Source organism: Tachypleus tridentatus, chromosome 11, assembly GCF_004210375.1.
Source record: "Tachypleus tridentatus isolate NWPU-2018 chromosome 11, ASM421037v1, whole genome shotgun sequence".
NCBI lineage: Eukaryota > Metazoa > Arthropoda > Merostomata > Xiphosura > Limulidae > Tachypleus > Tachypleus tridentatus.
The window spans coordinates 58,746,010-58,767,857 of record NC_134835.1 but is presented as its reverse complement, the minus strand read 5'-3'; the positions used below and the strand labels follow the sequence as shown (position 1 = coordinate 58,767,857).

Genomic DNA, 21,848 nt, shown 5'->3' with positions numbered 1-21,848 from the left:
ATATTTACATTAGAATAAAAATTTAAACATATCTTATATATATGAAATCCTCTATCTGTTCGTAACACTACCTTTGTGGATAACGTTCAAATTGGCTCAATGATCACACGTTCCTATTACAGTCCAGTGAAGAGTTTCTGCAACATTCTAATTATTAAATTATCATGTTTAGAGCAAGCCATATACTATTAGAAAAATCAGAATGACATGATAGTTTAAATTACAAATTTGAATTATTTGTTAACAGTTGATTACAAAACTGGGTGTGACTGTGGTTATAACATTCACCTATCATGTGGACGTTTCATATTGAAATTCCTGTTGAGTCGGTATTCTATGTAATTAACTTTTAATTTTTGTTATCATACTTACAGCAGGCTGTTTGAATATTCATGAAAATACGAATACTTTTAAGGATTAAATCAGAAATTATATTATATTGCATATAATATAATCGGCATCAAACACAACTTAAATATATTTTCAACCCAACAGATGGCGATACAATACAACTAATATTATTGGTTTTCAACTTGTGTACGAGAATTTAAAATATTTAGTTTCAAATTTAAAAACAAATTGTATGAAAAGGTAAAGTTTCGCGCAATTTTCATTAACCCTAAAAATCTTTGCCTTTGCTATTGCAATTAATAAACCTTGGGTTCAGACAACCAGTTTATATAAAAGCAGCTTTAACATAACATAAAACTAAGCATAATTCAAATTCTTATCAAGGAATACTTATATAGGATGTAACCAAATAACCCCCCAAAATTTATTTCCGTAAAATATTAGGGAAAAAACATTCTTTGTACATATATTCTCACTATAATGTTTTGAAAGTATTTATTTAGATTTAATTTTGGGAAGAAACATCCATCAGCTTTTACTGACGCTCAGATAGTTTGGTAAGAAAAATATACTTTATCGTATTCCTTGAACTCAGATGCTTATTATACAAAAGATTAAACCCAGTTTCATGATTGATCTCAGCTTGCAACCTCACCTCAAAACAACCTACAGATGCCACTGTAACAAGATAGCAGAGGTAAGATTTTATACAGTTTGTGGGTGGAAAGAAATTATAAGAATACATGAGTGAAACAAAGAAAAATATATCCTGATATGTTAACTATACTACATCTGTTCCATCCGGTGCCTGCGAGATCTTCACCCAATCCCAGGACTCGTCAGGCCAGCCAATACGGTAGAGATATTAATAGTCGAAATGCTATATATGTCGCCAATTTTGATGAATAATAAGTTTAAGGTATGAATAGTGAGCTGTAACTGTTATTAATCTCATTCATACAATTTATAAATAAGAATTATACGCAAGAATCAATAAAACATGTTTGTTCATTTATTATGTTTTAACCTGCTTGAAAGTTAGTTCTGGACATTCAGGTTACTATTTCTGAGAGAAAGTGATAAACGAAGTAAATTCTTGAATTGTGACCACTTTATATTTTAAATGGTGTTTATCATTATCTCCGAAACAAAATACTGCTCTTAACCTACCAGATACTCAGCGACATTAAAGAGAGAAACTACTAGATTGAAAAATTCTTGCTTTTTACTATAAAGCATAAAATTGCACAATGGGCTGTGTGTGCTCTGCAGCATTAGAAACCCGATTTTTTGCAGTATGGGCCCAGTAGTTTATCACTGAACACTGAAGGAACATTTTAGAATTACACCAGCTTATTATTTGCTTATAAAGTTATTTTCAAAGAATACTCTTTCATTAGTTCAGTGACAATATAATTACTTTTTATCACTACTGACTATACCATCAAAACAGTTCGTATTGAAACATGACTAGTTAATGTAGATAAATATTTTTTCTTAAAACTATGATGAATGATAACAGAATACACTGAAGGTCATGATTCTGTAAACTATTTTATAGTATATTTTTGTATAATTCTTGTTTTATTTTTCGAAGTAAGATAACGTTTATTTTTCTAGGCGCACCTAGGTTCCAACTTTGCAGGACTTCAGTTAAGTACCGAAGAACTTCATCAACAAAGTCTTCAAGCTTTGGGTCAGTTCCTTTTTCTTCAACCTGGTCAACTACCAGCTAGTGTTCAAGCACAACTATTCCTTCAGGCTCAGGTACATCTTCAGCATTTTATATAGTTAATAAGTATGTAGATGTATAAATATGTACCGAGAATAACAACAACGAATGACATGAACGATGTGCTTCAACTTTGGATCAAGTGAGGTACATTCTTGGCTGAAATTTCGGCACAACAGTTTGAAGATTCCCATTTACCTGTAAGCGAGATCGTTGTTTTGACTTCTATACGAGCAGAGAATGCTGACTCGTAAAGTTATGTTTATGTTAAAGGCAAAAGCACAAATATTGTTTTTATTGAGATCTCAGGGTATTCTTTACGAGCTGGCATCCAGAATTTCCCCTAGAGATTTTGACTTGAATTCTGTCTGATGTTTTATCACTGGATAATTCTATGATATTTTCTTGAACTGCAATTAGTAGATGAAAAGCTATGCTTCCAACAGGCGGTTTACTGATCTTATAGTGTTGTTTTAATTTTTGGAATTGATTTGCAAACTGACAATAAAGTTTATCGGGACGAATGGAGACAATGTCACGAATAAGACTAAGGTTTAGCTCATCTCTTCCAAAAACATTACTGGAGTAAGGAAAGATTTCACAATTTCCACTTTAAAACTGATTTTTACAACACGAGTTTTTGCAAAATGCAAACATTATATAACTCAGCAGTAAAATAATGCTGCTCAGGACTTGCATTAATAAGCTGAAGTCATTGAATTTATCGAATATTTCAGCTAGGTAGCATTGCATTAGAAGTCATTTATCATCACTCGTGGTTGCGTTGGATTGTAATCTCAAAGCATACTACCTTTTTGTTTCCAATTGCACAATGCGACTGAGTAACTTCCCGCGAGATAATAAATACATCTCTTATACATGGCTTCCATTTTTAAAAAAAAAATATTATAAACAACCTGTAGTTCAAAGTCTTGATTTCACAAGTAGCTTTTATCATTTTGGTTGCTTCAGGCTACAATTTCTTTGGATTTAGGCATGATGTGACATGTTATGAATCCTTTATTATTTTCCATAAACATGGATACCCCATCAGTGAACATCCCAAAACAATTAACTCAAGAAAAATAGTAAATGGTGAAAACTCATCAACAAGAGAGAAGATGGCTATAGCCCATAGCTCTCTCAACTTAGTGCTTGATAAAACACAAACTCTTCATACACTTCCTCTTCGTATGAGTATCGTAAAATATTTAAAAGCTGAATTTAGTTTGCACCATCTGTAGTTTGTTTAGATTGGATGATGAATTTCGGACTGTTCGAGATGCGTGTTATCAATTACATATTTATGTCAGCAAATATTACGTAGATGTAAATCTTGATGACAAGGTTAACCTGACAATGACCTAGGAAGGTCGAAACATTGTTCTCTGCTTATCAATAAAAGTGTTAATACCCATATCAGCCGTTCTGAGACACATTTTTAGATGTAAATATATGCATCTCACGTCAGTATCACATATAAAGAAATAGATTTGAGGGCCTCACAATACCTTCCTCTTTGCATAACATCACACATTTTAAGGAAGTGTGAAAATTAATTCCTTTCCTATAATATAAACTTCATGCTTCTGTTAATCAAGTAAGATGCTTCTGAAGAAGCTTTCATCGCTTCTGATAAGACGCTGATCTATTTTGCAACAAGCTGATTTTCCTTCTAGATTTTTTTCATTTTTCAATTGAGGAACTCGATTGTTTTACTACCATGCTCAGATGATTGGTTGCTAAATATCTTTAAGTTTATTTGGTTCCATGATGTCATTAGCTGAAATCTACGAAAAAAATAACGCCCTACGTTTTTTCTCCTTTATTAACAACTTTGTAAGCAAAACCAAAATTGAAATAATCCTTCTAGCACTCAAGCACATTAGTTTTTGGTGTGGTGTTCAGGACAGCAATAAAAGGAATGATGTCAAAAAGCGAGTAAGTGTTTGGTCAACTACAGAGCCATTGTTTTATTGTCTTTATTATCACCATCATTCGAGTAATCCATCCCTATATAGTCAGTGTTACCAAGAACCTGAAAATTAAGGGAATGAAATATTAATTAAATGGGTTCAGAAACAACTTATAACTGTCACTGTCAGGTTGGACTTACTTATAAAATAAAGTGGTGGGAATCAGTGTTTTAAATGGCAATTACTTTGTTTCGTTATTTAAATATTTCGTGTTAGTGCCAGTAAACAATGATATACAGTGGTGTTCTGGAGCAGCCAGCAGCCACTACTCAGATAAAAAAGAAATGTTAGATTTCCTATGGCTGGAATGAAAATAGTTTTGCCCGTTTGCACAAAATCGATCTACAGAGCTATTTATGTATATGAAAGGTTAAGTCTGTGCTAAAAGGTAAGAAGAAAGAGAACGTGCACTTGTTCCTTTTGTAACCGTAACTCGGATACAGCTTCCTAACTTAAACAGCTCATTTCCCATGGCTATATAAACATTTATAAGGCAGCGAGCCGTCAAATCATAGAGAACCTATATTATACTTACTTTATTGACTCATAGTTATTAAACATTAATTAATGTTTTTCTTTTCTATCACATTGAAATTTTCAGGGTTAATTATAGGTGTTACAGTTTTAAATAATGTAATTCAAAATGTTATTAATATATTTGTTTCCAAGAGTCTTGAACTACCTGGAAAATATTTTAATTTGGTTGGAGAAAGGAATACAAAATGGTTAGAAAACTGGTGCCGTCTTGTTCTTAGCATTGCCAATAACTCGCAAGTGAATAATGTAGTCACAGCATAGTAGCCGATGTGGTTTGAACGGGCAAAAAGGCCGTTTACTTGACTACTTCTAATGTGTGTAATATATTATCATCTTTTTTATCGTTTTTAAATGTTGAAGAGAAGAGTGTTTCGTTACAGTTCTTTCTTTACAGCATGTTGGTTCCACATTTTTGGAATTTTAAATTGAAATATTCATCTCTTTTTAAATGCATGTTTGCACATATTTAAGTAAATGCGACTTTGCACACCTCAGCAAAGGTTTATCTACATATGCCTTTAATCGTTTTGTCGAAGATTGCCTCAAAACGAAGAACAAATGTTCATTTCTGCGAGTACAAGTGCAATATGGGAGTTTATGGTAGCACATTTAAAGATGCAATCGTAGTCCTATAAAAGTATACAATTATTTTTCTAAGTTTGAAACGTGCACCTCAAATGTCAATATTAACACATTAATCGGTAAAAAGTTATCCTTAAAGGGTAAATAGGTTCCTTTTTAAGGTCCAAATATTTATCTTGATTGCTTGTATTGGCACCATAAAGGATTAGGTTTTACTTTGTACAAGATGTATATATGTATATCAGTGGAGGTTTGTAGCAGGAACCTAAATATTTCTTATGTTTAATATATATGAAGAGAGAATTTGTGTGAACATGAGTTCCATTATGTATAATTGTGATGGAATAGCATTGCAAAATAAGTTATCTGGGATTGCATTTACTTACGTAATGCTGGAAACATAACAATACGAAACAAAAGCATGAAAACACTTAAACAACCAGAGAGTTTTAAGATTTCAGTATTTACATATAAATGCAATGGAAGATTGGTGTACCCTTATTAACTCTCGATCTAATCTCACAACTTTACCTACATACAACGCCCCTCAGTCGCACAACAGTATATCTGAGGACTCCCACTATTAGAAACCAGGTTTCGATAACCGTGGTAGGCAGAGCACAGATAATCCATTGTGTAGCTTTATGCAAAATTCTAAAACAAAACAAACAAAAAGCTTCATACAAATATATACCTCTCTGAAAAAACTAAAAATAGCAAGGATGTAAACCACTTACATAACATGAATCAGTAGTAAATGATAGGGTAGTGTGTGTGTGTTTTCGGTTTGGTTTGAATTTCGCGCAAAGCTACACAAGGGCTATTTGCGCTAGCCGTCCGTAATTTAGCAGTGTAAGACTAGAGGGAAGGCAGTTAGTTATCATCACCCATGGCCAATTCTTGGGCTACTCTTTTACAAACGAAAAGTGAGATTATCAGTGATGTCGAGAAAACACACTTGTAGAGAAAAATATACATGTAAAAACGGCTCGTTTAGGTTGAGTTTTTTTATATTTTTTTATTACGTAGAGAAGCGAACAACGTTTCGACCTTCTTCGGTCATCGTCAGGTTCACAAAGAAAGAAAGAGGTAACTGACCGGAAGCTGACCGCATGTTTGAAAGGGGTTGTGTAACTGAGTTTCGGAAGGTAGAGGGCAAGCTTAGATGTTTGAATATATAATTTTAAATTATTTATTTTATTATTATTATTATTATTTGTTATATTATTTTTAATATAGGTATAAAGATGTTCCTTTGTATTGGTTTGTTTTGGGCTTGAGTTGTTGTATAAGTAAGGCATCTTTAATTTTGCGTTTGTTTATGTTTGTTTCTTTCTTTAGTATTTGAGTGTCTTCTATGGTTATGTTGTGTTTATTTGACTTGCAGTGTTCGAAAACGTGTGAAGGTGAATTTTTATGTTCTTTGAATCTGATTTCCATTTTTCTACTTGTTTCTCCAATATAGAAGTCGTGGCAGTTATCACATTGTATTTTATAAATAATGTTAGTGTGGTGTTTGTCAGTGTAGTTTTTACATAGTATAGACTTCAGTTTCGTGTCTGGTTTTTGAATATATTTGGTATTAATGGGAATGTCACATTTTGTTACTAGTTTTTGCTAAATGTTGATTATTTTTCTGGTAATGTCGGGAATATATGGTATGCTGTAGTATATGGTTTCGTGATTTTCTTATTCGTGAGATATATTTACTTTTATTGATTGATTTTGCTTTCTGTCTAGGTGTGTGGATATAATGGTTTCTATGGTTTGTGGAGAAAACTTACTGATGTCGATGAAGTATTGTTTTATTTTGTCTAATTCATCGTTAATTTTATCTGATGAGCATAGTTTTATGGCTGTTTTTATTTGGTTTCTTAATATGTTTAAGTTTTATTTTGTTTCATGTGCTGAGTCCCAAGGAATGTATAGTCCAGTATGGGCGATTTTTCGGTGGATTTCTGCTTTAAATTTTGTATCGGTTCTTGTAATTTTGAGGTTAATAAATGATATTTGATTGCTTTCTTCTTGTTCACATGTGAAGTTGATGTTCTGATGTATAGCGTTAATATGATTGAAAAAAATTAAGTGTGTGTTCTATACATGTGAATCCCGCAACCGTGTCATCTACATATCTGTACCAGTATAGTGGTGAATATGACGCTGTATTAATTGCTTGTGTTTCAACGTTGTTCGCTCCTCTACGTAAAAAAAAATTCTCAACCCAAACGAGCCGTTTTTACATATATAGAAAAGTAGGATTGACCGTCACTTTATAACGCACCCACTGATGAAAGAGCGAACATGTTTCGTGGGATTGGGATTCGATCCTGCGACCCTCAGATTATGAGTCGAGTGCCCTAACCACCTGACCATGCTGAGCCTGTGTGTTTTGGGAAGGGGATAATCGACTTCAAACACCTTGTCCATATCCACCGTACGTTCTGGCACAATTAAGAGAAGTTCGATCTTGAGCATTTCACGTTCCTCTCATATATCCATAAAGCTAACTAGTAGAAAGAAATTAGAGCATTGTTTGACTAAATTTATTCGAGTTATTTGCAAAGAAAATGTTTAAGTGGAGGAGTATTTCAAGTCAACACATGAAGTTCAATATGATGAAACTAAAACGATTATTTTAATGGACGAAAACATAAAGACAGAAGTCGTCTTTAAAGAAGATTAATGACGTAAACATTAAACCTCCCTTTGAAATATCTATTCCGAGTTCCAACACCACAACTTCAAGTGATACAAGTGCATAATGTCAATATTTAGTTACCTACAATACTTCTACTATTATGCAGCCACTAAATTAGAATCTGAATTTAGGAAAGATGCACGTAAAATACACTTAATGCAAGGATTTAAACGTGAATATAACGATAGCATAGAAATGCAATAAGAAAATATTTAAAGAGATATAGTTATAGTAAGTATAATGTGTCCTGGTTCAAACTTCTCTTAACTGAGGAAGCCAATTCGACATTTAATGGTACTAGAACCTAAAATTACATTAATGTACGACATTAGCTCGGGGAGGGGTTCCGACAAATTTCCAGAAAACTAGAACTCCGCTAGTGCCATTCATGAGTTTATATAGATATTTTAATATTCATTAATTAATACTGAAAATTGTGTGATTCTGACATAAACAGTAGTGTGTGCGCGAAATTCAAATCAGTTAAACTTTTTTGTCCCCCACAAGTCGATGCCCAAGAAACTTCTTGTTCAAATATCAGCTTATCAATTGGTTTGAGCGATAATATGTTTATTTATTTCTGCAGCATAAGACTTTAAGAAATGTTTCTATTTATATGCAAAAAATTGACGAAGCAAATATTTATAATAAAAATAAACCACGGCACCATTGTCTTGATGTATTTATTCCAGTTTCTAACGCTTTGGTAATTTTCGTTGTTTAACCCTTAATTGTAACAGCGATATTTTGCTCTTCAGACACGTTCTTAATTTTACGTAAAGCACTGTAAGTTATTATTGATGACCTATGCTTATAGCTTGACAGTAATATTGTAATTATAACTATTCCCAGTAAAGAATACAAAAATATGGAAGAAAAGACAGTAGTAAACGCATTAATTTTCTTCTTCAACTCACAAATACTGACAAAAAACACATTTTTGTCTAAAGTATTTAAAACACTGTAAAAACTATCAAATAACACTGTAGATACTCTTCAAGTGAGACTAACTTCTAACTGACTCAGCCTTAAGTCTGCAGGCTTACAATACGAAATATCGGGTTTCATACTAATGATGGATAGAGCAAAGATAATCAGTTGTGCAGCTTTGCATTTAACAGCAACCAAACTCGCCCAAACTTCTACTGTGTTATTCTATTTGAATATCTTTGCGATACATCGTTGACTACATAAGTGAAAGTTTTAGTTGTTTGATTTTACACCAACAGAGTTTTAAAAATCACAAGTACTGATTTTTGGCTTATTTCATAACGCTTCGAAAGAAGACATTTGTGTCTGTAAATATTCTATTGTTGTTGTTTGTTTCTAAACTTAATATGCCCGTAGTAGCCATGGAGTAAATATATTTGTAAATATAATAGAGCAATTTGAACATTGTAACTTCAACAAGTATAATTTTATCTATTTTAGTTTATCTTTGTCTCTCAGCCGTATTAGTCATGTTGTGATTAACTGCCATAGGCTAGTAGTCTCAACACTCAAAGGAAGCTGTTATTTTCAATATGGTTTTTCATTTCAGTGGAGATTGGAAGGTAGTGAAACAGAGAGCTTCTCTTGATTATATGTGAGCAACTTCCATCTCAATTACATTCCAGTTTTCACAGTTTGCTTTATCATATTATACGTCATACTAAGTTATGATCTTGCAATATAATAGAAAAATAAATGTTTTCTTCGGGACAAGGTGATATACATATAGGCTTAAACCACTATGCACTCGATCGTTTGAAGTTTTGTTTCCTTAACAGGATCACTGCTTCAATGGGCAAAGACAACTACAAAAAAGAAATTTGTTACGAATGTAAAACAGGTTTTGAGCTTATTGCATATATGAAATGAAATTTTCGGACTAAAAATGTAAAAAGTAGCTTTCTTGTAACTTTGGTATGGTAAAAATGCTATTTTGATTGAATACCAGTAATCATAAACAATAACTGCACCCTGTGTTGTTTTTTTAAATTAAAACAAAGATCAAATTTACAATTTTATAAAATAAGACCTTATAGGAATGTTCTACAAGAATATCGAGAAAAATAAAAATCAGTAATTCAAATCGTCAACAAAGATAAGCATTCTTAATAGTTTCCATAAAAAAAAGTATCACAAAATAGTTCTGATATTTCAAGTTGGTGTGAATAAAGTCCTGTTAGGAACAGTTTATTTAAGAATGATATGCATTCTCACGCTTTTTATACCCATTGTTCCAGGACAACAGTTTAACTTTGGTTTGTATTTCGCGCAAAACTACACGAGGGTATCTGCGTCAGTCTTCCGTAATTTAGTAGTGAAAGACTAGAGAGAAAGCAGCTAATAATCACAGTCTGTTAAGTTGATTTTCATTCAACGAATGTTGGGAACGAGCGTTAAGTTTTAACGCACTCATCGGTGAGAGGTCGAACACAATTGGCTGGAGGAGGAATAGAACACGTGATCCTCATATTGCGAGTCAAGCGTCCTAACCATCTGACCATGCTACATCCTAAAATTTTGAATTTCTGCTGAAAACTTATTGCTAATTTAAGTTAGAATTAGTCTTCTGGGTCAATATTTGGATATAGGTTTGTTTCTAAGAAAAAATACTGGAAATAAAGAAACAACTTATTAATTCAAGAAAGTTATGATAATACGTACAAAATATTACAATGAAAAATAATTTCTTTTTACCTCTCACTCTTTTTTTAATGTTATGTTTAATCCTAAAATATTGCATGAAAAGTGACGTTTATACACTTTAAACAGAACTTGAAATACACAAAAAATAATATACAGGTAAGCATTAAAATCTGATTTTGAATATGATATACTGTATGTTTTGTCAGTGTTAATATCTATTATCCATAGTTGGCTCTCTGAATTACCACAATGCTTTCTATTCCAACTGGAAGCTCTCTGACAGTACAGATGGCCTATTTTGTTTTGTAATTATAAAGGGGATGGGAAAAAAAACCCTCAAATAAGACACATTTCTATTCTGTTTTACAGAATTTAACTTTGAATTTAAAAACACAAGAACTTAATTAGTTAAATGAATCTATTACTTCCCGCAGAGTAGGATATTATTAAGTACAGTAGTACTTAATAGTAAACATCATGATGAAACAAAATGGCGGCTATAAAAATCGCTCGCTTAAAATCACCATTAATGTTTGTTGATATTAGCAATGATGATGTCACAGTATTGGCTGAGGAAAACTAAAGCTTATTGTACTCATAGAGCCATTTAAATCACTATATACTTCTTTATGGAGTGAAACAAAAATTCAGTGTTTTAACAAATTTTCTTCTAATTAAATAAGTGACTTTTCCAGACACACGTACAGAAAAAAATGACGAAGTTTATCGTTCTAATTTTTTTCACAGAACTCTTTCGTCTGGAGTACGAATGATTTCTTTCTTATTCCTAAAAGTACACTAATATATGCATATGTAAAACTGACGGTGAGCTACTTTGGTCATATAATTCGATTTAAGGGTAGGTTGGTAGATATTCTGATGAGTGATAAAATCTGTTTGTTTGTTTGTTTGCTTTTGAATTTCGCACAAAGCTACTCGAGGGCTATCTGTGCTAGCCGTCCCTAATTTAGCAGTGTAAGACTAGAGGGAAGGCAGCTAGTCATCACCACCCACCGCCAACTCTTGGGCTACTCTTTTACCATCGAATAGTGGGATTGACCGTCACATTATAACGCCCCCACGGCTGAAAGGGCGAGCATGTTTGGCACGACGGGGATGCAAACCCGCGACCCTCAGATTACGAGTCGCACGCCTTAACGCGCTTGGCCATGCCAGGCCACATGATAAAATCAAATCAGGTGTAACTTGCGCTCCACGCTTGTTATTGCTGACACACAAAAATACAGTAAATACGAAAGGAAACAAATAAAGATAATTATTTTTCTAATTTTGTAAAGACAATTATGGATTGGTATATGCATAACTAGCTAGCTATAGTAATATTGAAACTTTTAATGCTACAAAAAAGTATTAAACCAAAAAAGTCAGAACTACAAAAACTGAGTTGAAATGTATCTCAGAACGGCTGGTATGGGTGTTAACACTTTTACTAATAAAGCAGAGAACAACGTTTCGACCTGAAGATGACCTAGTTTCTATTAGAGATTTTATAATTGCGACTGGGTTTGCTGTTAAGAGAAAAGTTTATAAATGTTGATGCAACTTCTGCTGACAGAGAGAACTGAATTGATTTACTGAAAATAAAGCTTCAGCTACGTATCAAAGTAATGATACGTAAACAACTAGACCACAGGTTGTTTCCTAAAGACCGGTTTTAATATAGTTTGTAATGAAAATTGTACATAAAAGTATATATAAAATATAAGTTACTCATAAATTACACAAGTAACTCTTATTAATATTCAGTGAATGTTACCTGAAACCAAACCTGAAGTATTGATATTAATAACACTGAGGCTGGAACTATAAGATTGTGCTGCTCATTCTGTTTCATGTCGGTTTTGCCTTTGAACATTTTTCGATCATGAAGCTACCAAGTTCTTCAACAACAAATGTTGAGTTTCTAGTTCTTTTGCTTCCGTTGTTTCCGCAAAAGTCAAATATATTATTGAAATGTAATCAGCTATCTTAAGCTTGTTCCTAATGCATACCTCGTAAACACACACTATCATTTAGCTCCAATTTGTATTCCTGACCCACAGTGTAAAAGCAGGTCTTCCTTCTCGTTGCTTATGTTTAGAGACACAGTAAAAGAAATGCTGATTTTTACTCATTCGATTTCTGTATCCCGTAGACCAGCGATGTGTATTTTCTACTTATTGAAACCTCTCCAATAAAAATAAATTTAATTGTGTACCAACATTCACTTCTTCTTTATAGATAATACCACATTCGCTTAGGCTTTTCGCACTAACACATTAGTTTAGAGTGATTATACTTTGACCTTTATTCTCTGCCCGATCATGCGACGCATATTACAATAACTAAGGTTACGGCAACAACTATAGTTATATAGATATACCTCAATACGAAATTCGATTAACTGTGTCTATGTAACAACCATGGGTTAACAGAGTATCACATGAATCTCAGAAGATAATAAAAATTAAATAATTATTGAGGAAAAGACGTAAGAATTTTAATAACAGTATAATTTTTTCAAGATGAACATAAGAAATAATAAGGATCGATAAATGTCAGAGATACCCTAATCACTTCATATATTATATTATAAAAAATTTGCATTTTGAAGACAAAAATGAATGAAAACATATGGTTTAGTAAGAAGGCATCACCCACAATGTTTGTTTGTTTTTTTTTAATTTCGCACACAGCTACTCCAGGCTTTCTCTGCTAGCCGTCCCTAATTTAATAGTGGACTAGAAGACTAGAAGGAAGCCAGCTAGTCATCACCACCCACCGCCAACTCTTGGGCTACTCTTTTGCCAACGAATAGTGAGATTAACCGTCACGTTATAACGCCACCACGACTGAAAGGGAGAGCATGTTTGGAGTGATGGGAATGCGAACCCATGACTCTAAGATGACGAGTCGCACGCCTTAACACGCTTGGTCATTGCGGGCCCTCATCCAGAATGACTAAGGATGTTAATTTAATATAATTTATTTGTCATGAATATGATTGGGAAAACGCAAGACTTTAACAAGCGCTGTTATGTAACTGAACATTTGTAAATACATTGGCTAATGTATCCCATTAACAAAGTAAGCTCCCAATTTTACAATAATACTTGAAGGCGTGCAAATACTTGATAATCCATCTTTACTAAGTAATATAATTAAACCCTAAGAACTAGCCTAAACGTGTATGCGCGATAGTGAGATACAAGAAAAAAAACACAGTAATAATAATTTATTTATTTATTTATTTATTCAATCATTTGTGTCGAAAATTTTCTAATGTTAAAATTATTACAGCGGGGACGATTATTTTATATCTGTAAAAGAAAGAAAACTAAGCGTGTTAAGGCGTTCGACTCGTAATCCGTGGGGGCGTTATAATGTGACAGTCAATCCCACTATTCGGTAGTAAAAGAGTAGCCCAGGAGTTGGCTGTGGGTGGTGATGACTAGCTGCCTTCCCTCTAGTCTTACACTGCTAAATTAGAAACGACTAGCGCAGACAGCCCTCGTGTAGCTTTGCGCGAATAAAAAAAAACAACATAATACGTAAAATATGTAAAAAATAATAAAACTGAAAATATATAAATATCAGTGTAGATTTTATTACCAATATTAGAAAATCTTACCTCTATTTCGTCTACGTCAGATTCTCATTTAGGTCCTGTGAAAGTCTGAAAGAAAAAAAATATTGTAAATAAACGCGAAAATATATAAATCTTCAATAGAGGTAATTAAAATACGTCTTTTACGTAGATCATTAGAATCAAATTACTGTATCGACAGGTATCAGCTAAGAATGCACGTTCAACTCATTATCAGTTCAGACAAGCCCTGCATAAAGAAAAAATACACTATCAAACAAGAAGCCATAAACACAGAATGCATTACTAAAGAACATTCAAGAGTAAAAAGAAACACAAAGTACAATTATCAACATACGTGTTAGTATCATAAGCAATTGAAAATTAACTTGGAGTTTTCCATAGTAAACATATGATTTGACAATAGTGAAGGTTTCATATTTTTGGTTTATTTTAATAGTACATCAGTGACACGTGACTGCATGCAAAATAAGTAAAAATTTACAAAAATATGGGAGTTTTGGGGAAAAAATAACGTTTTTCAGAAAACTGCACAACATATAATATATATGTACACTGAAAACTCGAACAATAGTTTGGGATAATTCGATATATGGAATCTAAAACAACATAAAATCATCACTGTGATGTTCACGTTTCCTGTGTAATTAAACAATAAACCGATTTTAATACTGATTGAGCTAATTCTGTAAACAAATAACTTACTTTGTCATAAGACAATCCAGACATCGTTGCAGGAAGCACTGGTGCTAACGTAAAGTCTGATGCCTGTACAAACCAATGCCGTCATCATATATAACAGAGATTCACTACATTGCAAATATTGTAGCCTAGAAATCAGATTTAATTAAAAAGTCTGATTGAAAACGGTTTACAGTAAGTGAATTAAAAGAAAGAAACTAATAGTGATGTAAACTAGTTGATACAATAATGCAATCAGTAGAGAAAAGTGAATTGTTAATACGTGTCGTTCAAATATTGATTTTAACCTGTAAAACATTAAAACCTCTAAAATATCTGTTGATTAATTATTGAAATGAAAACTGTGGATCACAGTAGCTGTTACTTTCAATAATTTGACTTTTTTATCAATCGTGCGTATATTGTTTGCAACTTGAACTAACTGTCACATCAGTAAAAGAGCAAAAAGTATATTTTCCATAACAAAAACCCAAAACACAGACTGATTTCTGGTAAAATAATCTTTATATTTTAATATTAATTAACAATTAATTATTACAAAATAATATTCATGCAATTTGGTAAGACATTAAATCCTAATAAACTACATATCAGTAAAAATATCATTTCTTCTATTACTACCTACAGATGGAGACACATACAAACTTAAGGCATGACAACTAAAATTTAGCAGTAAAAACAACCTCATTCCTTTGAATCGTTTGTTTGTTTTGGAATTTCGCACAAAGCTACTCGAGGGCTATCTGTGCTAGCCGTCCCTAATTTAGCAGTGTAAGACTAGAGGGAAGGCAGCTAGTCATCACCATCCACCGCTAACTCTTGGGCTACTCTTTTACCAACGAATAGTGGGATTGACCGTCACTTATAACGCCCCTACGGCTGAGAGGGCGAGCATGTTTGGCGCGACTCAGGCGCGAACCCGCGACCCTCAGATTACGAAGCGCACGCCTTAACGCGCTAGGCCATGCCAGGCCTCATTCCTTTGAAAACATCCGCTAACGTGAAGGGCATGGATAATATTAAATGCCTATGTATTAACCTTGTTAATAGAGATTAATTAGATCTGAATACCTATCATTTTTCACATTAATTAACTACATACTTATTAGTTTGAATATTATTCATTAATCGCCTCCAAATAATACAAATATATTTACATAATCTAATTAATTAATTATTAAATTTTATATCATTTGCATATTAATTAGGTGTGACAGTTCACTTCCATCCCAAAGTGTCTCCTTAACTACTGATGCATTCTGATCTGCTGTAGGCTGCACATGTACTACTACTGCTAATTGTAGTATATCAATGTGGGCTATTTTTCATTTAACATCATAACTAAACTTCGGCAATGTTGAAGAAAGTATTTCACTCGCCTATAACCAATCTTTTAAGTATCATTATGTAATGAATTGTGTTTTTATTAAATACATCTTGTATGCATCTCCTTTCACTAGGAAATTAGTATTTAATTAATTCTTATAAATAGTACAATGTAATAGTTCCCATCTACATTTGATGTTGTGTACCCCAGACAGTTTGTCCAAATGTAGTTGTGCAGATATTTGAACATTACTGTTAATTCCTCCGGTACCGAAACCGACTGATCAAAAACACCTATTAAATGTGACAAGAAACACAGATATCTATAGCAAGTGACTTTTAAACATTTAGTAATTTCCACTAACAATACATACATTGCGTATCTTTTTCTACTACATCAAATTTATAACAAGAAAGAAAATGGAATTGTACGCGAAGATGACCAATAATAAGACTGAATGTCGTATTTTCTTGTACAAGTACCAATAGGCATGCAATGCAGATTTACCGCCCAACAGAGTAGGTTGTTTCTTGATGATATTCCATTAATGACATTCTGTTGCCCTTGAGATGTTACAACTCAAAGTTATCAAATTGTTAACAATTATAAGAGTAGTATTATTCTTAATTATACCAGTGACAATAATTTATATTATTCAGATAGCCTTCGTGTAGCTTTGCACATATTTTAAAAAAAGCAAACAATACAAAATGGTCGATATTTTAAAGTGTTTGTATGTTTTGTACAAAGTTACAAGAGGGTTAGCTATGTTAGTCGTCCCTAATTTAGCAGCTTAAGACTAGAGGGAAGAGAGCTAGTCATTGTCATTAACTGACAACGTTTGGGCTACTCTTTTACCAACGAATAGTGGGATTAACCATCCCAATATAACACCTCAAGGATTCGAACTTGCAATCGCAACTTGTTAGTCAACCATTTTAATTACCTCAGTGATGTCTGGCCATGCGAGGACCAATTTTAAAGTGAATTTCGGCAAACCAGGGTTATACAGTGGTAAACAGCAATAAAAAAAAAAGACATGAATGGTAGCAGAATTAAGTAGGTCTATATGTGCACAATGTAGTGCTAATGAAAATAGTGTAAAGATTACAATTACATTCTATAAGCATGTCAACAAATTTGGATAAATGAGTAGAAAGAGGTGAGCATCTTGGTTTAAAAGATGGCAAACTATAAGAGTTTGTTAAACAAAACAAGAACTGGAGAGAGAAGAAGACTAAAACAACAAAAGGAAATAAAGAAAATTACAATAAAAATTCAGAAAGAAGAAACTTGGAGAAAGTAGAGACTGGTAACAAAGAATAAGAGAACAAATAAACTCACCCAACACAAACAAGAATAATAATGTGGTCAGGACGAGTTGATCCAAGCTGCCCAGATAAGATGAATAGAAATTTGGCATGGATGTTTTCTTTAAGAGATAGGAAAGATTTGTCCAGACAAAGGCGAAGGCAACTGGTATGAACTATGACAAATTAAAAGTCGCATTGCTGAAACAATACAAACTTAGAAAAAAAGGTTTTCTTTGGAAGCTCAGATAAATCAAACCTGACTCTAGATAAACTGTATTTCAATTTTTATCACTTCTATGGTAATATTTCACAAGATAGCTTGACATGGTAAAGTGTGATATTTTTTAGGGACTAGCAGACCTTTTAATACCTGAACAACTCATGAGCATGTATTCAACTGATATGTCACTGTTCCTAAATGAGAGAGCACCAAAAGACGTAAATGAAATTATCAAGCTGGCAGAGCAGTTTGTGGCAGCCCATGGAAGAAATATAAGTGCAAAGCACAAAAACATCCAGTTAAAGTCCAAAGTAGTGGTGGCCGACCAGGAACAGGAGTCCACCATGGGTAACAGGAGATTCGCAGACGTATGAGAAAAGAGATGGTACATTTGTTATATGATAAAACGCCTTGCAAAAAAGTAAAAGTCTATCACCGAAAAACTAACAACTGAAGCCTCAATAAAGCAGCTGGAGCTACCTTCAAAGATGGTGCTGACAAGAAACAACAAAATAGTGACTGTCATGGAAAATGCTGCTTCCAGAAGATAAAGAATTAATGAAACACATTAGATTCACCAGATTCACCACAAGAAGGAAATGCCATTTCTGTGATTGATTATTGCATAATTAATGGTCAGCTCAGTTTAGAAAATGGATCAACAGTGACAGTAGTAATTGGAGCATGTTACAGTTATCGAGAGGTGCCAATAAATTAAAGTATGCCAATAGGTGAAAGTTATATTGGGAATAATGAAGTAAATACCGGGTGCACTACTGCAGCTATGAGAACCGGTTTAGTATCTGATGATCAGATAATGGTAAGGTATACTTGTGTGTGCTAATTGATAAGACAGTGAGAACATTTCTCATACAAAAAATAAAAGTGGATTTGAGTTGGTGATTGGAAATATACAAGGAAGTAGGAATTTAGAAGAACAAGACAGAAATAAGACTAATGTGATATCACCAGTCATTACAAGAGCTCAAGGAAAGGAAAATAAGCAATATAACAAGACCCTTAAAGTCTCTAAAAGCGATATCCAGAATGTAAATCTATGTCAGCAGAAAGAAGTGCAGAAGAAAGACCTGAAAAGAAGTCAAGCAAAGATAAAAATTAAAAAGATTTACAAAACAATAAAATGGAAAAAGAGTATTGAACTGGACCTATCAAAACAGTTATACTGCAGAAACCAAATTCATAAAAAACAATCAAAAGCACTTCTATAACAAAAAGGTCAAAGATAGACATTCTGGGGTTGCATATAAGGTCTTAGTTCTGCTAACCATAACCAACAACAAACTCACCAAGTGGTGGAAAAGATCATTTATAGTATAGAAAGTAGTCAACAAAATGGACTATAAGGTAAGAATAACTGGGAATACCAAGATATACCATTCCAGTCTGTTGAAGAAGATCTAACGGGTAAAGTTATTGAGACAAAGATAGATGTTGCAGATGTGGTCATCATAGATGCAGAACCAGAAAACAATGATTTTGTCTTAGAAGAAAAAAAGCTGCTAGGCTTACAACCACTGGGTGGAGATGAGATGTAAAAGAATGTTAACATAAGTGAAGAACTGACCAACTAGAAGAAGACAAAGGACCTAGATCTACTGTGCCAGTTTACAGATCAGGAAAAAGAGACCCCAAGCAACAAAAGATCAAGATGAAGACCAGGGATCCTGTGAAGGTGAAGCCCAACCAGAGGTTCTATAAGAAAAGAGACCAGTAAAAGAAATATAAATGTTGGTGTATACTACATGAGAAGACATAGTATATGAATTAACAACAGTCTTTCAATATAGTGAAAAATTGTGTAAATATTTTTTTTTATGAAGAAGAACTTATTGTTGGATATACAAGTCTATTTCGTGTGAGTGTTATTATTTATTTTATTTTATGACTTGATATTTAATGATTGTTTAGTTTTTAAGACAGCAATGTTGAAGATGGATTGTTTTCAAAGTGTTATTTGTGACAAATTTTGTTACATAACTCTGTACAAAAATACGTTATGTTTGCAATTACGTTGTTGACTGGACTTTGCTAATATTGTTGACGTCACGTTACTCGAATTTTCGGTATTTTTTCTCATTTACTTAAGTGACTATTCTTACTTTACAGCATTACTCGTTTGGTTTACACAAACTTCGAGGCTTCAGTTGTGCCAGGTGTAAATAATATAGGCAATTAGGTGAGCAATTAGTAATTGAACCTGTCTGTGTGGACTTTAACGAAAAGGACACAAATGTTTAGAGTTCGAGACACAACTATGATTATCCACGGAGTTACACAAGTGAATTTACCGCAGATTGTAAAGTAAGAAACAGAGTGAAAAAAAGTATTCGACGTGTTATTTGGATTCTAAAGTATTTGAATAAGCCTGTGTGGAATTTTGACAAGAAAAAGAATTATGTAAAGTTTCAGATAAAACTGTGATTTTCTACACTGTAAATGTTTTGCACTCATATTTTACTTGTTTTGAATATATTATTATAAAACCAGTGGATTGTGTGCTCTCTGTTGATTGTTGGAACAACATGTCACAAACATCTACTTTAGAAGAATGTTTAGCCCACATATACAAAACCTTAATATTCAGTAATAATAATTTTCATGAGTAGAAACATGAATTTCTTAAATATTGAGGGAAGGTGCAACTTTTCATAATTTCTCCAGCACATGCACCTTATTTGTAGTTCTAAAGTTAGCGTGAGGTCGCGATTTTTTTAAAAAGCTTTTAACCATATATGGTATTTTAACTAATGATTTCAGGGGCTTCTGATGCATCAATCTCTCCAGAACTTACAATATCGAGCAGCTGCTTCGATAACCCCTAGCACTAGAAGCCGACAAGCAGGTGTTATAATGGCTTCTCAGTCACCTCTACAACAAAATCAGAGTTCACAAGAATCTAGCAAACTAAAAATCTGCGATGTCCAAGAAACAATTCAGTCCAAGGTAGATTTTACTATGATTAGCTAATATTTGTACCATTCTGGTTATAATAATGTGTTTATTACGTGAAAGGAGCAAAGGCTTCGGTATTCAAACCTTGGATACTTTAGATATTTTAACAGTTTATATGTGTATTGTGTATTTTAGCATGTGTAATAAAACAACCACAGCATACCATTTTTTTTTCAATCATTGCTTATAAAATGTTGAACTGGATACACCTACGTATTTAATTTAACACCTATTACTGAATTATAGGAATTATCAAAATCGGGAAGAGTTTATTTACACATACATTTTTATATTGGAAGTATGTTTATAAAAAAGCAGAAGAATACGTCCCTTCTCTATTTCTCTTGCTAGAATACCCAATCATGTATTTTTATCGGAATAATATAGTAAAGCATGACTACTATGTTTTGAAAATTATTATTTTAAGCTTGACTTTGTATTGTTGAAAATAAAGAATATAAATTTTATAGTATTTCTGGGCATGACTGCTTTATATTCTATCTCTCACCAGAGTGACCCAACAAGTTCATACCTGAAACCTCAGTCCCAGGGGACAGACCGTGTTGATGTTACGGAGCTGGAAGAGTTAGAGCAATTCGCCAAAACTTTCAAACAAAAAAGGATTAAGCTTGGTAAGATTGAATATTAAAAAAAAGAATAGATTGAACACATCCAGTAACTTTATCGATGGATTTTATGATCTGTAAACATAGATCAGTTTGTTAAATTAAAATAAACGTAGAAATATTTTCTGCATCTGAAAAAAATGTTATTTTAGTCTTTTTATGTGCAAATAATCAATTAATAAAATAAGAAGGTAGTAGAAATGCTAAAACGGAAATTATAAACAAGTATGCTAATTAAGTAAACTTTCTTATCAGAGGATTGTTTGTTTTGAATTTCGCACAAAGCTACACGCGAGGGCTATCTGCGCTGGCCGTCCATAATTTAGAAGTGTAAAACTAGAGGAAAGGCAACTAGTCATCACCACCCACCTCCAACTCCTGGGCTACACTTTTACCAACGAATAGTGGGATTGACCATCACATTATAATGTCCCCACGGCTGAAAGAGCGAGCAAATTTGTTGTGAGGATTACGAGTCCAGTGTAAAATCAGTTACTAAATGTAAAATTATAAAATTATTTTAGGTTTAAGAGGGTCGTACTTCTGCATTAAATCCATCAAATGTGGTTT

General features: G+C 33.1%; 1 protein-coding gene and 1 long non-coding RNA gene across 3 annotated transcripts in view; one reads left to right on the top strand and one right to left on the bottom strand.

Moving 5' to 3' along the window:
* Positions 1-21,848, top strand: part of LOC143232233 (uncharacterized) — a 126,252-nt gene that overhangs the window by 98,366 nt on the left and 6,038 nt on the right. For both annotated transcript variants that reach the window (XM_076467394.1, XM_076467393.1), the window contains 3 exons: positions 1,972-2,118; positions 20,458-20,643; positions 21,164-21,284. In XM_076467394.1, the coding sequence (XP_076323509.1) occupies positions 1,972-2,118; positions 20,458-20,643; positions 21,164-21,284 (454 nt within the window). The remainder of the gene's footprint in view (positions 1-1,971; positions 2,119-20,457; positions 20,644-21,163; positions 21,285-21,848) is intronic.
* The window catches only part of LOC143232234 (uncharacterized), a 40,249-nt gene continuing 27,135 nt past the window's right edge, over positions 8,735-21,848 (bottom strand). The window contains exons 2-3 of the long non-coding RNA XR_013017455.1: positions 14,142-14,186; positions 8,735-9,672 (exon numbers count right to left, since the gene is read on the bottom strand). This is a non-coding gene — a long non-coding RNA (uncharacterized LOC143232234). The remainder of the gene's footprint in view (positions 9,673-14,141; positions 14,187-21,848) is intronic.